General features: G+C 35.7%; 2 protein-coding genes across 2 annotated transcripts; one reads left to right on the plus strand and one right to left on the minus strand.

The window, feature by feature from the left end:
• Positions 1-5691: 5691 nt before the first annotated feature.
• On the minus strand, positions 5692-9307 carry LOC120008475 (uncharacterized protein At3g27210-like). The gene is made up of 3 exons (XM_038858805.1): positions 8926-9307; positions 6702-6782; positions 5692-6275 (listed from the first exon to the last, which is right to left on the minus strand). Exons 1-3 carry the CDS (start codon positions 9095-9097, stop codon positions 5920-5922), a joined length of 609 nt encoding a protein of 202 aa, XP_038714733.1. The 5' UTR covers positions 9098-9307; the 3' UTR covers positions 5692-5919.
• A 6787-nt stretch (positions 9308-16094) lies between these two features.
• On the plus strand, positions 16095-18045 carry LOC120008727. The gene is made up of 4 exons (XM_038859106.1): positions 16095-16648; positions 16736-17050; positions 17137-17236; positions 17326-18045. Exons 1-4 carry the CDS (start codon positions 16095-16097, stop codon positions 18043-18045), a joined length of 1689 nt encoding a protein of 562 aa, XP_038715034.1.
• The last annotated feature ends 1207 nt before the right edge of the window (positions 18046-19252 follow it).

The following is a 19252-nucleotide window of genomic DNA, read 5'->3' on the forward strand; positions in this document are numbered from 1 at the left end:
AAGGGTTGTAGGAAAACCTGGTTAGGCTCAACCACGCGCTCCGATACAAATTCAGAATAATAAAGAATATCAGATAATATCCAAATAAGAATACCGACATGAGATCCACCGGCGGAATTGATCATTTTGTATTTAGGATCACTCAGGTTCGAATATGGTATTAGACTGGGTCCGAAATATCCACAGCACAAAAACCCTTAGAACTGCAAAAGAAAGTAAACTCTCGATCTCACCAAGAACAAAGTAGGAGGAGGGAGAAAAAATAAGAGAACGTTGTATTTCTGAAAGTATGTCTCTAACTCTCTGCAACCCCTCTATTTATAGTAGGGAGAGTGAGACTCCTACTAGAACTCCTTAGGAGAGTTATAACTGAACTATGGCATAATCTTCATTCTCAACTAGAATTAGACTAATGCCTTAGTCCTTTAATAGGACTTAAATACAACCTTTTATCCTGATCCTTCAATTAGATAGGATTATATCTCTTGTCCCTTTAATATGTATTGGGTCAACATTAATTGTTTAGTTCAAGCCCATGTTGGGCGAACCCGACCCAATATTCCAACAGTTTTGCTCAAGATTCATTCGGTGTATTGAAATGGTTAGTTGTTGCACACAAAGTGTGTGTGAAAATTCCTCAAAGTCAGTTTCGGATGAATTAGGTTGATTCAAAACTGGATGACTTTTACAAGTAATAAAGTGCATGTACGGAAGTGTGAATTAAAAAGTTTAATGGAAAGAATGATTTTATCTATTGGAGGATGCAAATGAAGAATGTGTTAATTTCACAAAAATTGCACAAGTCGTTGTTCAGAAAGGAGAAAAATGCTACAACAATGAAGGATGAGGAGTGGGATGAGTTAGACTTGGAAGGTCGAGTGGCAAGATACTTGTGCTTGGATAGAGATGTACCATACTCAGTCGAGCAGGAGGCAACGACGGCCATGGTTTGGCTACAGTTGGAGTCCTTGTACATGACCAAGAATCTCACAAATCGAATCTATTTGAAATCAAAGTTAAGTGTTGTACACAACTAAGATGGATGAAGGTACTTCTATTCGGGATCATCTAGCAAGGTTTGAAAGGGTTATTTCAAACTTGCGGGATGTTGATGAGAAAGTGGAAGACGAAGATCAAGTTGTGGTTCTACTACCCTCTTTGCCATGCTCATATGAAAATTTTCTCCAAATCATCATGCTTGAGACAGATACTCTTACCATGGATGAGGTCAAGGCAGCGGCATTGTTGAATGATGAGATTCATCAATTGGCTAGTGGTGGAGGTATGCAAGATCAAGCTCAAGGATTGGTTGCAAGGGGGTGGTCGAAAGAGAGAGGTGGTACTTCAAATGTAGGGAAAATCTAAATCGAAGTCTAGACCACTTGAGGAGATCAAATGCTACAAATGTTAGGAGTTGGGACATTATAAAATGGATTGTCCAAACAAGAAAGTGTCCTTTAAGAACAAGAAGAATAAGGGGAAGATGAGGCAAGTTATGCTTCCAAGATAAAGGAAGATGGATGAGAATGCTTCTCGATTTTCGACAATGGTGATGATGAAATCTCTAAAAAATAGATTCTTGAATCGGGTTGCATTTACCTTATGTATCCAAATAGGAAGCAGTTTACTTATAAACGTATTGACAGGGAACCGTATTGATGGGGAATAATCATGCTTGTAAAATAGTTGAGAAATATTCACGAAACCTTTGAGAAAATATACGTTTTCAACAATTTTGGTCAAGTTGGGAGTTCTTAACTTCTCTTTGATATCATGCAAAGATTTATACAAAGTGTCCTAGAATTATGTGCTTGCTCCTATATAGAAAAAAAAAAAGAAATATATAGATAATCAATTAACACTTATATCACCTCACAATTGTGTTATATGGTTCCAAAACCTTCGGGATTGAATATTGAGTGAATTGGAGGGTATTGAGAGATCACCTCACAATTGTGTTATATGGTTCTGAAACCTTTGGGATTGAATATTGAGTGAATTGGAGAGTATTGAGAGAATTATAGAGAAATGAGTATTACATATAATTAGAGAGAATGGGAGAGGATTAGAAATTAAGAAATGAAGTTGTGAGAAATGGTGGAATGTGGTGTGGTATTTATGTGGGTAATGGGATATTAAGTATGTGAACCTTGATGAAGTGTGAATCTGGCTTGCTTCATAAACGCCTCAGGCAGATCAAAACTAGGTCGAATATGGTGTTATTATGAATATCTCTGAGCTAGAAGATGAGCAAACGTAAGCTACAAAGCCATAACATAATGTGTTTTTTCTTGGAAAGTCACTCCAATGCTTAAGTCAAAAAAGCAGGAAGAATAAAGTCAAGAACTTCAATGTGCAAAGCTCTTAGCCGGAAAGTGTAAAAAGCTGTGAATGAATCAATTACCTTACAAGAGTGTCTTTATATAGTGTTGGAGTAGCCCTAATTCACATTGGAGTTGGACTCCTGTCTCCTACATGATTTGAGAGACGTATGTGTTTGTTCTCCCTGTTTGAGTATGAGTCTTCCTATAGCAGAGTTGTTTTGTTCTGGTACAGAGAAGTTGCTCTTCTAAGGACCGAGATGAGCTGATCCTCTCCAGATAATCAATGGTTGTTTAACTAGGATGAGAAGAATTCTGACAAATGTAAAATGAGAAGCCTTCTTGCTCTGTCCAATATCGCCCCGTGTCCTGCTTAGATTGGTAGCCCAAAAAATAGTATCATCAGACCGAAATGCCCTAAAAAATTGGCTATTTTATAATTGTCAGGAGGGGTATAGTGATCATTTTCGTTGATGTTTTATATTTTATATTTTTCCAATAGTACAAGAATACCACCTCAAACTTTTCGTTTTATTGTTGATCATGGAGAAATTTTGGTCAATTTATCACAAAAAATTTTTAAAAGTCAAAATGCAAAAAATAAATAGCTAGTTTATTTGATGAGTACATGATTAAGGTTAAAAAATTCTTATCTTTAATTTCTATGCTTATAGTCTATTGTTTATTTGATTTCTTGGCCACCAATTGAATGTTCAATTAGGCTCATCTAGCTAAGACTAAGGAACGAACAAAATTCACATGTCTTAGTGGAATTGAAATTAAAGAAATCAATCGTCGAATGCTGAGAACACAGTTTAGGGGATTAGTTAGTTTTTATAGTTCTTTAGATCTTAATGAGTAATTATCTTTGGGTTAATGACTGCGAACAAACAGGATTAGCCCATTGTTTGATGATATTTGTTCGCACTGTGAACGAACCAACATGTTTAATGATAGTTGAATTAAACTAGTCTCTGTGGGATCGACATCGTACTTGGATACACTGTGCTATTCGTAGACTCGTGTGCACTTGCGAGAGTTTATTACATTAGTGCTCCTCTTCTTTAATTGCTTTTACTTTTGTTATTTGTGGGGTTATACTTGTTGGTTGCCACAACTTTCTCCCGGTTGGTTTATTATCGATTATTGTTCATTGAGGTGGTATCTTGTTTTGTTATTCCACTGCGCATTATCCCATTAATTGGTATCAGAGTCAAAGATTACGGTCTAGGGTTGTTTTGCTCAAGATTCGTTTGGTGTATTGAAAAGGTTAGTTGTTGCGCACAAAGTGTGAAAATATCTCAAAGTCAGTTTCTGATTAATTGGGTTGATTCAAAACTTGTGATGATTTCTACAAGTAATAAAGTGCATGTTGGGAAGTATGAATTAGAGAAGTTCAATGGAAAGAATGATTTTATTTATTGGAGGATGCAAATGAAGAATGTGTTGATTTCACAAAAATTGCACAAGGCGTTGCTTGGAAATGAGAAAAAGCCTACAACGATGAAGGATGAGGACTGAGATGAGTTAGACTTGGAAGGTTGAGCGACAATATGCTTGTGCTTGGATATAGATGTTGCAAACTCGGTCGAGCAGGAGGCAACGATGGCCAAAGTCTGGCTAAAGTTTGAGTCGTTGTACATGACCAAGAATCTCATAAATTGATTTATTTGAAATCGAAGTTGTACACAACTAAATTGGATGAAGGTACTTCTATCCGGGATCATCTAGCAAGGTTTGAAAGGGTTATTTCAAACTTGCGGGATGCTGATGTGAAAGTGGAAGACGAAGATCAAGTCATGCTTCTACCACTCTCTTTGCCACGCTCATATGAAAATTTTCTCCAAACCATGATGCTTGGGAGAGATACTCTTACCATGGATGAGGTCAAGGCGACATTGTCGAATGATGAGATTCGTCAATTGGCTAGTGATGGAGGTATACAAGATCAAGCTTAAAGGTTAGTTGCAAGGGGGCGGCCAAAAGGGAGAGGTGCTTCTTCAAGTGTAGGGAAAATCAAAATCGAAATCTAGACCACTTGAGGAGATTAAATGCTACAAATGTCTGGAGCTGGGACAGTATAAAGTCGATTTTCCTAACAAGAAAGTATGCTTTAAGAACAAGAACAAGAAGAATAAGGAGAAGATGAGGCAAGTTATGCTTCTAAGATAGAGGAAGATGGAGGAGAATGCTTTTCAATTTCCGGCAATGGTGATGATGAAATCTCCGAAAAATAGATTCTTGAATCAGGTTGCATTTACCATATATGTGTTCCCAAATGGGAAGTGGTATACTTATAAAGGCATTGATAGGAAACTGTATTGATGGGGAATAATCATGCTTGTACAACAGTTGGGAAATATTCACGAAACCTTTGAGAAAAGATATATTTTCAACAATTTTGGTCAAGTTGGGAGTTCTTAATTTCCCTTTCATATCATTCAAAAATTTATACGAAGTGTCCTAGAATTACGTACTTGCTCCAATACAGAAAGATAAAAAGAAATATATAGATAATCAATTAACAATTATATCACCCCACAATTGTGTCATATGGTTCCTAAACCTTGGGGATATAATATTGAGTGAATTGGAGAGTATTGAGAGAAATGAGGATTAGAGAGATGAGGTTGTGAGAAATGGTGGAATGTGGTGTGGTACTTATATGGGTAATGGGGTATGAGTATGTAGACGGAAATGCCAGCTGTTTTATAATTGTTGGGAGGGGTATTATGGTCATTTTAATTTACTTGTCAGCTGGGCATTTTGGCCCATTTATCACAAAAAATTTTAAAAAGTCAAAATGCAAAAAATAAATAGCCTTTTTTTTTTGTCGTGCTCGTGCAAGGCCCAGCACGTGTGAAATTGTTCCATAGGCCAGGCCGGGGACCCTGCCTGTTGGATTGGGCTTAGCACGACCCATGAACCCAGGCATTTGTGTGCCGTATCAGGCTATTTCGAACTCACGGCCTGGCCCACTTTACACCTCTACTCATTAATAAACATATATGATAAGACTATAATGATTTGATTGAACGATGTTGCAAATGGAGTCCTGTGATTGTTTGTCAGCATTATAGCTTTGAGAGGATAAGAAGTTGACATGTTTGGCACCCAGTCGTGTCCACTTCAAGCTAAACGAGTACTAACCCATTCTGGAAATGTGGATTCTTTATCTTTTGTTTCACACATTGCCCTTCTCACACTGATTCTGTAGACTTTTGGTGCAAAATTTTCAGATGAGGCAGAGCAATACGTCTCAAACATTCAAGGACATTCAACTATACTGCTGATTCTGTAAACTCTGGGGGACATTGGATTCTCCAAAGACATTAAAATCCAGACCACAAAACAGCATTACAGTTGCAGATGCATTCAAGATCTATATGTATATACCTTCATTATTAAGGCAAATTAGGTGTCCTGTTCTCTCTCCTTTCCTCTTATTACATAAAAATACAGTAATATCATAAGCCTCGGGATTGACAAAAGAGAGTGATTCTCAAGCCGGGATTGTCGGGTTGTCCTAAAAATTATCCAAGTTATATGCATCAGTCATCGCTTCATATACTGAACTCAGGGGGCTACATAATCAAAATTAAGGCTTCTCATCTACAGCTATAGTAGGGCTCGTCTTCTTCCTCTCGCTAAAACTACGGCATGAGAGCAATCCCGGAAGGCAACACGGTGTAGACTTCATTGATTTCTCCTTAATCAGGGCATCCCCGTTGGCAGTCCACTCACTACCACAGGCAGAGTTGGGAACAGACGCGTAAGAAGTATCATCTTGGTCATCTCTGCTCTCATGAAAAAAATCAGACAGTTTCTTTTTCTTCTCTCCAGGGGATGGAGACACAGAAGCGGCTTTATCCAAAAGTGTTTTGTTGACTCTATTAGTAGTATCTACGGAGAACTTATGATGAACTGGTGTATTGCCACGAGATGGGGTAAAATCTGCATTAAAATTAACAAATGCAAGAAGTTCAATGGAAGATTTTTATTAAAAAGTGTAGATGAAACACACTCTAATACTTCTGCTTCACTGACACCAGCCAAGGACTTTCTACTTCTAAGGAGGAAAGCCCAAAATCACACAAAAAGGGTATGATAATGAACTAGAACCAATTGTACATTACTTACTACTTCATGTGATTCACGATTAACATATCCACATTATCACATTTTTAACTCCTAGTCAGTCAGTTACATGTTTCGAAAAATTTTGGCCCAACTACATAGCAATATTCATGACTACCTTACGGTAAGTGTCCCTTTACTCTGAACTACTAAAACCCAAAAATAAATTCAAGGTTTACGTAGCAGGCTTAACCCGGGGGAGGGGGATAATTAAAACTTCAACCTAGTTTGATGTATTCTTACCACCATTGACACTGTAGAAATCAGATTCACAATCTGAATCCAGCCAAGGTTGGGAATCGAAAAATGTTTCGTCTTTACTACCTGCAATAGTGCAAAACCTTTGTCAACTTTAAGCATTAACATTGCGAAAAGAGCAATCCAGAAAAACAAGGTAAAAAAACACTTATTACATTGCTAAAGTAGACAAGACATGTAAAAGCACTATAGGAAAAAACAGGTTTTGGAAATCTAAAACAAATTTAGAGAAACAAAAAGTGTTGTAATATATAAGATTTCACAGGTATGATTTGAAGAATAATTTTAAAAAAAAAAGGGATGGAATTTCTGATTATTTCAGTCTACTGTTTATAGTGTTTATATGTAAAAGTTCCCATAAGGCCATAACAGTTTGGGTTCACTTACTCACAATTTAAATCTGGCAGGTTAGATACCATAATAGTTTGTACAAGCTAACTGTTAGTTGCAAAGAAGCTGCAGCAATAGCAAATTTCAGAAGTCAATCAAGTCACCAGACATTTCTATGAATTAGTCATCTTTGCTGGCAACATTCTGCCGGAAGAGATGAAAAAGAAGCTCGTTCTCACAGGAGACCATTCCCACCAGGGATGTATTAAGACTTGCTTCAAAAATGGTGTTTAGAAAGAAATTCACGAGCTATTTTGAATTATCTCAGTAAGTACAGCACCGTTCAAGGTGAATGTTGCCTCAGTAAGATAGGAAAGAAGCATCACAAAGAGTTCAGCTAAATCAACAGAGATGGGTGACTGGAGAACACTTCATGTAGTTTTGAGGATCTCTACAGACCACAGTCATTCCAAATAATGTAAAGTAAAGGGGATTGTATAAGGCACAATAGTGGTCTACTTACACATCTTACCTCTGCATTGCAGAAAAAAAAATTTCCATATCTAGACAAATTTTACAGTAACAACACCACCATTTGTCTATGTTTTGTCATTGACATTTGAGGATGCTTACATCCGCATTGCATAAAACTAAATTTCCAAATCTAGACAAATTTCACAGTTATAACAAGACCATTTGTCTATGTTTTTTCATTGACATTTGAGGATGCTTACATCCGCATTGCAGAAAAATAAATTTCCAAATCTAGACAAATTTTACAGTAATAACAAGACCATTTGTCGCATCCCTTATTCATACCCCACAGTCAAGTGCTTTCATCCTAGAGCTTTCAAGAAGAGTCACTACCATCTAATGCATATTAGTACGATCAATCCAGAGATAACAAAAGGTTCAAATGACACATCCTCAAATGTCAATGACACTCGAGGATATGTCAAAGGGTATTAGGCATTGAGCATTTTAAGGAAGGCAACAACCAATGTCAGGCAAAAGCCGCATCCAGCACACATTAACCAATTTTCTGATCAACAAAATCTTCAAGGACATCGAACCTGACTAATATAATATGCTTAATTCATTGTAGGGTAGGGTAGGAAATCGCTTACAAATCTATGACTCCTCTAAAGCATAAAAGTAAATTCTTTCTTTCAATTCGGAGGCCCACCATACCAAACAGAGTATTCCTGGAGTGTCTTTGAGTTGTGCAACTTTATCAACATTTCTTTTTCTTGAAGCACAGTGTAAATACTTATCTATTCCCATAAAAAGGAAATGAGAGAAACAACCGTTGCTTGTACCAGTACAACTAAGAGTATTGCCATCATCAGGAAATAAACAAATAAAAAATCCAACTTCATAATTAGTACAAATTTAGGCTGATAAGTAAGAATAGACTGAAACCAAGGGGAAAGAAAAGCAAACAGTAAAATAGAGAAGAAATCATGGAATCAACCATTGAAGAAGCAAACTACCAGAATCAGAACAACATAAATTACGCGCATATATTCACATCAAAGAAAAACTTCAACCAGGCTATTAGCAGATGCAAATCATAATTTATGAACACCAGAACAGACTAAAAAAAACAGTACAATCAACTATCTCAAAAATAAAAATCCATTTAATCTTCAAAGACGTGGTCTTACAACGTTTACCCTGCGACACACACACATATCAAATCCAAAATCAACGAAATAAAAACTAAAAACAAACTTTTCCTTACAATACAAAAGAAGAAAAGCAACGACTCCTTCAATTGCAGTGACTGCACAACAAAATAACAATAACAAAAAAGCCAAACAAAACATGTAGAGGAACAACAATGGATCAGGACTCAGGAGCATATATATATACACACCATAGTCCGCAAAGGAGCCCTTGACACCGTTGACCAGAGTTTCTTCACGGACTGGTTTATCCTTAATGGGTGAAGGGGGAATCACAAGCTTGTCAGTTCTGGAACTAAATGAGAATCGCAGTTTCATGGCCGGCTCTGTTGAACTCCTATTTACAGACGCACAAGAACCCATTTCTCCTTTCTATTACCCTCTCGATAATATACCACCGTGGTGGTAATCAAAGAAAAAGCAAAGACCCACTAAGAGAGAGAAACAGGTTTTTTGGAACAGAGCAGGAGGGCGTTTTCCTGGCGTTATGTAGAGAAAGTGGAGAAAAATAATATATTTCAGGGTGAGAGAGAGATACTATGGAGAGATTGGCCGTGAAAGGGAAGGGAAGTTACCAACACAATGGAGTCCGGACATTTCAGCCTATACAGAGATGGAATTTTAATAAATAGTGGGGTTAAAAAGGGAAATTTAACATTATTGGTTGGACCCAATTGTTACTTTGTCAGAGCAAATGTAATGGGTGACAAATAAAAATCAAATACTGAATCACACCTCTAATACACAAAAAGTCAAGTCAAACACGTCTCCCAATTCAGATTTAGGCCAAAAGAATCCACTTATGATAACAAATTAGAGAAGCCACCCAAAGCATCTAGTTCACAAAATTCAACTCGACTAGGGCTTGTGAGAGATTTTATGTAAAGACTTGCACTTCTTGGAAAAATTAGGAAATGTTGTGTAAAAGTAATCACATTTTTTTTATGTCAATAGAAATCATAGTCACTATCTTTGATGTGTGCACTTAGTAAATTGGTCTTCCTCGCAATAGTTCGCAAACCATGCGTCTCATCGAACACATGATGATTCTATGAATGAGTTTGGTAGGAATAAAATACATGACCTTCAAAGAGGCAATAACCCCAATTACACCAGAACTGATTCAATCCAATGAGATATTTGGCTGGGCAATAATGACATTTGAGGCACATGCAGCCACCCCAATTTGTCCTATGCAATTGTGCATTATTATAGAGAAATTTAATTGAGGGGCCAATGTTGTTACTATTTATTATGATTATTTATTATATCGTTGAATATTAATTTATTGATATAGAAGTGAATTAAAAAAAAATGGCTTTTGGGTATCTCCATCTCCAGTTGTGCATGTGTTGTACTTGGGGTTTGGGTAATTACAAAACAAATGTCTATTAATTTTGTGGGAATATTAAGGCTGTAAAAAAGTTACCGATATAACTGAATCGATTGGTCGATTATTTTTTAAAAATTACATATTTTTTTAAAGAATCGATCGATAATCGAAATAACCACCTCTAACCAAATGATCTGTCAGTTAAATTCATGTCAAAAATCGACCCTAGCCGACCGTTTATATCCCTACGGATGATGGAGAGACTATATCGGTCGGTTAAAATTCATGTAAAAAAATCGAGAAAAAAAAAACCAACTATTTACACTTCTAGCAATCATGATGGAGAGATACAATAAGCTCATTTAATTAAAGTATTTAAGAATTTATAGGGACTGAAAATAAGTGTTTATCTCATTAGAAAAATAACATTAATGAAAAATAGGAAGATTCATGTCAAAAATAGAGTAGAAAGTAATCTAAATTAATCACAAAATTATGATCTTAAATTTCAATCGTATATTGTAGTCAAGGGAATGATGTGACAATAATATAATTATGACTAGATGATGACATTCCAAGCAATGAATTATTAACAATAAATCTTTTTGTCATTATTAATATTCTTAAAAGATGGCATGATTGTTTTAAAGATCATGATGGATTTCTCAGTCACTGATATTTTGGTCACATGCACACCTCTTCATTGTTTTTATTATTATTGTTGTTCTTTAAAGCATTGACTAACGACACAAATAAGGACAATTCAATATTTCAATGGAAGGGGAAAAAAAAATATATATATATATATATAGTAATTTGATATAAATTTTTTTTTTTTTTTTGAAAATCAAGAATGTTACCTGTGTATGCATTCTAAGATAACTCGTAAGAAATCGCTTATATATAGGGAAACTAATCCCCTCACAGTATGAAGAAAATCTTCAAAGAGTTAGTCGAAAACAGACAACCAAAATTCAAGGACAAAAATAGATAAAAAAAAAAACATTCAAAATGACGTTCAATCCATTAGGCCCCGATACTGTTGGAGCGCCTTCAACAAAAAAGATGGCCCTTCCTCGATCCATGGGGCGCGCTCACCTAAAGCCATGTTATATAAGAAGTATCAAGTTTGACCAAGATTTCTACATCAACAACATGTGGCATGCGTGTTTGATCCTCCTGTCCTCTTTTTAATGGGTATACGCGGCTATTATTTTTTAGACGCATATGAAATAGGTTATGGAGCACACGCAATAATAAAAACAAGCATATGAAAATTTTTGAAAATGACATGTAACCCATCAATTTTTGATAATCTAACAGATTTATTTTATTGATTTAATCTATGAAATTGTTTTATTCCACTCTTTTATCCCATAATTTATTGTCCAAAATTTATTGTTTTAATATTGATTCCATTGTTTTTTAAAACACAATCTACAATTTATTTTTTTAGTTCTGAATCCATTGTTTTTGAAATTCCATCGAAAAAAACATTGGAATTAAGATCAACCCGATAAAACTCATCGACAATGGATCTTGTTAGAAAGAGTTTTATGCACTGATTCTGAATATGTATTTTTTTTTTAAAATCTAACATGTATTTTGAGATTTAAAACGTTTTAAAATTTCGTTTAAGAGATTTGGGCTCTCATAGGCTACCATTATATGGGTTATTTAACACTACTGAAAATTTTTTATATAAGAGCTTAATGATGGTATTAATTGGACCCACAACCTATAAAGAAGATAAACTCTTTCTTTTTCTTTTTTCCTTCCTTAAAAAATCGTAGAGCTTATTGTAATAAGTTACCTAATAATAAATGAAGTAATTGAAGCTCATAGGCACTTGTGCCACCATATAGATGGAGTACAATCAAGAGGACAAAAAAAACACACAAACACAAAGACCATCGCCGAACATTACTGAACGACACTGTATTACATCAGACATTGCCAGACGATCGCCAAATGATTTCATGCTCCATCGGTCTACGTCAGATAACAAAGACTGAATAGAAAAATCAACACACATATTACAGCTTGGATCTACAGTAAAGATTTTGGCTTCCCCTTCAAGGCTTCAATAAGAGAGGCTAATCTCCCTTAGTTCTGAAAATCTCATCACTAGAAAATCAAATATATGTCTTTGAAACACACCAAAAACGTCGATGATCGAAGATCCGTGATGGATGGAGGAGATTTATAGCCAGAGAAGGGAAACCTTGCAAAATTCTTATTCAACCCAAAAATATATAAAAAATTAAACAGATCTAGATTGAGAAAAGAGCACATCAAACCCCTGGTAGGAGGAAGGAAGAGGCAGGAGGAGGAGAAGAGTTGAATCTTTCTTCCTCCCTAATCGGTTTTTGAAGATGAGATGGAAGTTGCGAGGTTTTTTTAAGAGAGAGGGAGAGACAATTACTAAAGAGATGTCGAGACTGGTCAAATGCAAGATAAGTCTTTTTTAAATCATATTGAACTACTCATAGGCCTGTACAATGCACGGAAAATATCAACAAAATATAAATTTTTAAAAATACTATATATAAAATTAAAAAAATATATTTTGTGGAAGTAAACTTTGAGCTTTCTAATGTAGATTTAAAAAAGTTAAAAAATAATGACTTACATGTACGAATTGTAATAGTACAAATAATAGCCATTCCTGAAAAACTAAAACCTAATATTAATTTCATTTTATGGACAATGTCATTTAATTCATAAAAATTAGAGAACCAAACAAGCACAATGTATATTTTGGTTGAGAAATTTTGAATCTATTCAAATATGTATTCATAAAAAATAATAGCAGATGGAGAAGATTGAAAATTTAATGGTTAGTCTTGGGCTCTATTTGGCAGAGCGGAAAGCTGGATTTTTATTGTTAGCGGAAATGCTGTGAGAAATATGCTGAGCTTAATGCTGTGAAATATGCTGTAAGGTGTTTGGTGAAGTAAAAGTTGACGCTAGCGGAAAACTGTTAAAATAAAAGTATTATAATATTAGATTTTTAAAATTTTATATTAATATAAATCTAATAAATATAATTCTTAATTAAAATTAAACTTAAGTATTAATTAATAAATATTTTTATATTAAAATTTTATAATCAATTTTATATAATTTTAATTATTAATTAATAAATATTAATTAAAAAAAATAGGACCCACATTTGATATCACTATAAATAAATTTAATATTAATATAAATATATATAAATTTATTAATATGTTTAATATATATATGTAATATTTAAATACATATAAATTTATAAAGGCATGGGTCCCATGCTTTTAAAGGCATGGGACCCACATTTAAAAATTTAAAAAAATAAAAAGTAACATAAAGGTATGGGACCCATGCAAAAAGGCATGGGATCCACAACTTTATAACATCCTTGGGAGCTTATTTGATGCTACCGGAAATTTTGCGATGGAAAAAAATTATCGATTTTGCGACGGAATATTCAAAAGTTTTCGTGGCTAAAGTTTGGTGAAATTTAAGAAAATTTTGTGATGGAATTTGCGACGAACATTTCCGTTGCAAAAAAATTCGTCGCAAATGCCGTTGCAGTTTCGCGCGCGAATTCCCGCCAACATTCGCAACAGATTTAGCAACGGACTTTAGCAACGGATTTAGCAACGGCCTCAAATCCCGTCGCTAAATCCTATCTTCTGACACTAGAATCCACTTTTTCTGACACAAATTAGCGACGGAAATGATTCAGTGGCAAATTCCGTCGCTAATCTTTATCTTTTGACACAAGAATCCACTTTTTCTGACACAAATTAGTGATGGATATAATTCCGTTGCAAATTCCGTCGCTAATCTTTATCTTCTGACTCAAGAATCCACTTTTTCTGACAAAAATTAACGACGGAAATGATTCCGTTGCGAAGTCCGTCGCTAATCTTTATCTTCTGATCCACTTTTTCTGGCACAAATTAGTGACGGAAATAATTTCGTTGCAAATTCCGCCGCTAATCTTTATCTTCTGACACAAGAATCCACTTTTTCTGACACAAATTAGCGACGGAAATGATTCCGTTGCAAAGTCGATCGCTAATCTTCATCTTCTGACACAAGAATCCACTTTTTCTGACACAAATTAGCGACGGAAATAATTCCGTTGCAAATACCGTTGTTAATATTTCATAAAATTATTTTAGTATATCGTTGCTGCCTCTTTTTTGCCATTTCTCTCTCTGTTCATTTTGTTCTTCCCCTTCATCCTCCTTACTTCATCTTTTTTCCTTTGATAATGGAGGTTCCTGAGTCTCGTAAATGGATGTACAACAGGGTCGGTCCCAATCGAATGGGACCTAGTGATGAGTTTTTTAGTGGTGTTGAAGAGTTCATTTCTTATGCGTGTGGAAATAATCCACGATTTGTGGACACAGGAACTATAAGGTGTCCATGCGTGCGGTGTAAATGCACAAGATTTCAAGGATTGGATGATATAAGGGTGCACTTATACAGAAAAGGTTTTCAGCCTGGATATCATTACTGGACAGCTCATGGTGAAGAAATGCCTGAAATTCCCACTATGGTGACTGTCGATGTGGAAACAGATGCTGTAAATTATTATTGGTAAGACAATAATCGGGATAATTTCAATCCATACGAGCATATGGTGATGGATGCTGCTGGACCTTCAGTTGGGAATGAATTCTTACAAGGAGAAGATAACAACCAATATGTTGTGCCGGAACCTCCTAATCCAGATGCACAAGCTTTCTTTGACATGTTGTCTGCTGCACAAGCTCCACTATGGGACGGATGCGAGTCACACTCAGAGTTGTCAGCTGCGATGAGGTTATTAAGTATTAAAGTTGACTACAATATGCCCCAAGGTTGTTTCGATGACGTTGTTCATCTAATGAAAGAGACTATGCCGGAAGATAATAGGATGCCTGCAGACTTCTATCAAACCAAGAAGTCGGTGTCTAAACTCGGACTTGGGTATCAATGAATCGATTGCTGTACGAATGGTTGTATGATATACTATAAGGATGATGCGAATGAGAGGCAGTGCAAATTTTGTGAGGCAGATCGTCATAAACCTCGGAGAATTGGACGACGAAATTACAAGGATATTCCAGTTAAACGTATGTGGTACCTGCCTCTGATTCTTAGACTTCAGAGGCTTTATAGTTCAACAGTTACAGCAAAGGAGATGAGATGACATTATGAGCATCGAAGCGAGTCCAACAACCTGTGCCATCCATCAGATGGAGAAGCATGGAAACACTTTGACCGAACATATCAAGATTTTGCTTCAGACCCGCGAAATATAAGATTAGGTTTGTGTGCAGATGGATTCACTCCTTTTGGACAATCTGGTAGGAACTATTCATGTTGGCCTGTCATTTTGACGCCTTATAATTTACCGCTTGGGATGTGCATGAAAAGGGAGTTTATGTTCCTGACAATAATCATTCCGGGTCCTCAAAATCCGAAGAGCAAAATTGATGTTTATCTACAACCTCTAATAGATGAGCTCAATCAGTTATGGTGCGAAGGTGTGATAACCTACGATGTGCACATGAAAGAAAATTTTGTTATGAGAGCTGCATTGATGTGAACTATCAATGACTTTCCTGCCAATGGTATGCTGTCTGGATGGATGACTCAGGGAAAATTAGCATGTCCTTACTGCATGGAGCGCTCAAAGGCATTTACCTTGAAAAATGGTAGAAAAAATTCGTGGTTTGATTGTCACAGACAATTTTTGGATACGACACATCCTTTTAGGCGGAACAAGGATGCATTTTTCAAAAATCGAATTGAGATATCAAAACCTCCTCCACGTTTGTCAGGGGAAGAAGTATTGGCACGAGTTTGGAACTTTCCAAAGATCACTGATACTGGCCTATTATCATTGCCCGGATATGGCCAAGAACATAATTGGACCAAGAAGAGCATCTTCTGGGATTTGCCTTACTGGCATAATAATCAAATACGACATAACCTGGATGTCATGCATATTGAGAAGAACGTCTTTGATAACGTTTCAATACGTGTATGGACATTAAGGGGAAAACAAAGGATAATGCTAAGTCACGATTGGACCTTCCCCTTTACTGTAAACGTAGAGTTTTAGAGTTGGTGGAGAATGGAAACGGTAAATCTCTCAAACCGAAAGCACAATTTTGTCTCAACATGGAGCAGAAAAGGGCTGTTTGTCATTGGGTCTCCAGTTTGAAGTTGCCAGACGGCTATGCCTCCAACCTCGGTAGATGCGTAGACATGAGAGAAGGAAAGCTGTTTGGGATGAAAAGTCATGACTGTCATGTTTTCATGGAGCGACTTCTTCCACTTGCATTTAGGGCATTGCCGGAGCCCATTTGGGCTACCATTACTGAGTTGAGTCACTTTTGTAGAGATATATGTTCAACTATATTGCGCGAGGATCAATTGATCATCATGGAGGCGAATATTCCTGTGATCCTTTCTAAATTGGAGCGTATATTTCCCCCATCTTTCTTTGATTCTATGGAACATCTCCTGATACATCTACCATTCGAAGCAAGGATGGGTGGGCCTGTACAATACAGATGGATGTATCCTTTTGAAAAGTATTTTTACTTATATTATATGATTTGTCATATTATTATGTATATGTCAATTGAATTAATATTGTGTTCGATTGACTTTTGTTATAGGTTCCTTCACTTCTTAAAGAAGAAGGTTAAAAATAAATCTCGTGTAGAAGGATCTATTTGTGAAGCATATATTGTCGAAGAGACATCAACATTTGCTTCGTATTATTTTGAACCACATGTGAGCTCTCGACGAACCAGAGTGCCACGAAATGATGACGATGGTACTTTCAACCTGGAATTCCCTACCATTTCGATCTTCAATCAACCTGGTCGTCTTGCTGGTGAGGCTGGTAGGCGTTACCTCACTGATAAAGAATATGATGCAGCAACATTATATGTGTTTCTGAATTGTGATATTGTCCAGCCGTTTATAAAGTAAGCTATTATTAAATTATATTGGAATTATAAAGTGATGTTAATTTAATCGAATGATTGATGTGAATTTTATATATGTTTCGCAGCCTGTTTACAAGTTTCGTGCGAGCATCAGCACCTACATTATCATATGACGAAGTTGACTATGAAATTGAGAAGGGTTTCGCATCATGGTTTAGACAGTATGTAAGTATCTATCATTTGTCGTTACAAGACATTATTTTATTTCGTTGGAGTAATATATTATGAATTAACTTATCCCTTTTACGTTTAAGGTTTATGACCCACAAAACATGATTACTGACGAACTCCTACGAGACGTGTCTAAGGGACCATTGAGGAGGGTTGAGATATGGAATACATATTATGTCAATGGATACAAATTTGAAACTGATGCCAGAAGTGAAGGCAAGTCAACTACCAACAGTGGTGTATGCATACGGGGAACTGATTATGGACAGTCAGAATATGACTACTACAGAATCTTGAAAGAGATTGTTCAATTGGATTTCTTAGGACTACCGAAAAGAAAATTTGTTATTTTTAATTGTGAGTGGTTTGACCCTACTCCTAATCGAGGAACGCGAATCCATAAGCAGTATGGGATTTTTGATGTGAAACGTAAAGGGAGGTACAAAAAGTTTGATCCATTTATAATTGCACAACAAGCGGAGCAAGTATACTTTGCTCCTTATCCAGAAGGGATACGTGATCGACAAGATTGGTGGGTCGTGATTAAGACGAAAGCGAGACACACAATTACTGCACAATTAAAGCAAATGGATGATGCCTTTCAAGACGATGCAGTACCAGTTTCTCAAGTTAGAGGAGATACTGATCAAATAGAGTCTCTCGTCGACAATGAAGCTGAACCTGATGAAGTGGATTCCAATTCTCCAAGGCAAATGATTGAGGAAAAGACTGATGATGACGATGAAGAAGAAGAATCAGAATTTGATGATTCTCAGACAGAGGAAGAGCCGGAAGATGATTAGCAATGTGTTTATTTATTTGATGAATATTAGACTTTTGTTAATTGTATGAACTCCTCATTAATTTTAATTTGTATGAAATGGATGATTACAGTATCAAATATATATAATATATAGTATATATATACACATAAAGAATATCAGATAATTTAAATATAAATTATATATTTACTCATAAATAATATCAAATAATTTTAACATATATATTATATATATACACAAAGTATATTAGATATTTTACTTTCAAATTTTAACAATCTTGATAAGTGGTATTATTTAATCTTCCCAAATTTTCAATACCCGCACAAATTGCGAAACCCTTATTCCGTCTCTCTCAGACTCTCTCGCTCACGGCTCACCTAGACAATCTCGTCTCTCTCTCTCATCTCTTGTCTTTCACACTCGTCTCTCGCTCTCATCTCTCTCATTGACAGGGCGACTTCAAGATTCCAAGAGATAAGTGAGGCTTACCAGGGTCAGTTATTACTATTGTTTCTTTAATTTTTCGTTAATTTACTCTTTTTACGGAAATTAGATTATTTTCATAAAGGGATACGAATTCATTCAGAACCTAGACTTTGACTAGACAACATAGATGTGCATGTTGTGGAGGTGTTCTTGTTTTGCCTTGTTTGGTATTGTAGAGATTTAATTTTGGTGAGTCGCTGCACATTATTGACAGGCTAGGTCATATTGAACTTCACTTGTGGTTGGTTATATTTTTTCTCTTGATTAATTAGATTATGAATCTATTATGAGTATTGTTGCCTTTTTAATCCTAGAATTTGGGCTGAGATTGCATTCTGCGATAATTTCATCTTGACAAAAATTTGTTTGCGAATGGCACTTTAAAAAGTTCGTTTATTAAAGATGTGTTTTTGCATACATGTGATGTGATGAACGTGTTCGAGCTCAAGCCTCTCTACATTACCTTCCCTCTCTACGTGTGATATGAAACATATTGTTTTCTGGATTACTTCTTTAGTAAGAAGTTGGTAAAGAGTTAAACCTTTTAGATGATTTTGATGGCCTTCTTGGTAAAGGATCAGGTATTTTAGTTTTGATAATGCTTGTGCAAACTAATTTAATGAAGTTCAATGGTAATTGTTGAAGTAATAAAAGGAGCAGTGTTCTGAGATTTGTCATTTGATGCTATAGCTACCCTTCTCTTCTTGTTGTGGTTTTGTTAGTAATTGTTCTAATTTGTTTG

This window comes from Tripterygium wilfordii, chromosome 11 (assembly GCF_013401445.1).
Source record: "Tripterygium wilfordii isolate XIE 37 chromosome 11, ASM1340144v1, whole genome shotgun sequence".
In the NCBI taxonomy this organism is placed as follows: domain Eukaryota; kingdom Viridiplantae; phylum Streptophyta; class Magnoliopsida; order Celastrales; family Celastraceae; genus Tripterygium; species Tripterygium wilfordii.

Excerpts from the sequence above, each read along its gene's own strand:
- LOC120008475 (XM_038858805.1), bottom strand. The coding sequence starts at position 9,097 with ATGGGTTCTTGTGCGTCTGTAAATAGGAGTTCAACAGAGCCGGCCATG. Across the intron at positions 6,783-8,925 it reads GGGCTCCTTTGCGGACTATG|GTAGTAAAGACGAAACATTT; the intron begins GTGTGTATATAT and ends GCACTATTGCAG. Across the intron at positions 6,276-6,701 it reads TTTCTACAGTGTCAATGGTG|ATTTTACCCCATCTCGTGGC; the intron begins GTAAGAATACAT and ends ATTTTAATGCAG.
- LOC120008727 (XM_038859106.1), top strand. The coding sequence starts at position 16,095 with ATGGACATTAAGGGGAAAACAAAGGATAATGCTAAGTCACGATTGGAC. Across the intron at positions 16,649-16,735 it reads TGGATGTATCCTTTTGAAAA|GTTCCTTCACTTCTTAAAGA; the intron begins GTATTTTTACTT and ends CTTTTGTTATAG. Across the intron at positions 17,051-17,136 it reads ATTGTCCAGCCGTTTATAAA|CCTGTTTACAAGTTTCGTGC; the intron begins GTAAGCTATTAT and ends TATGTTTCGCAG.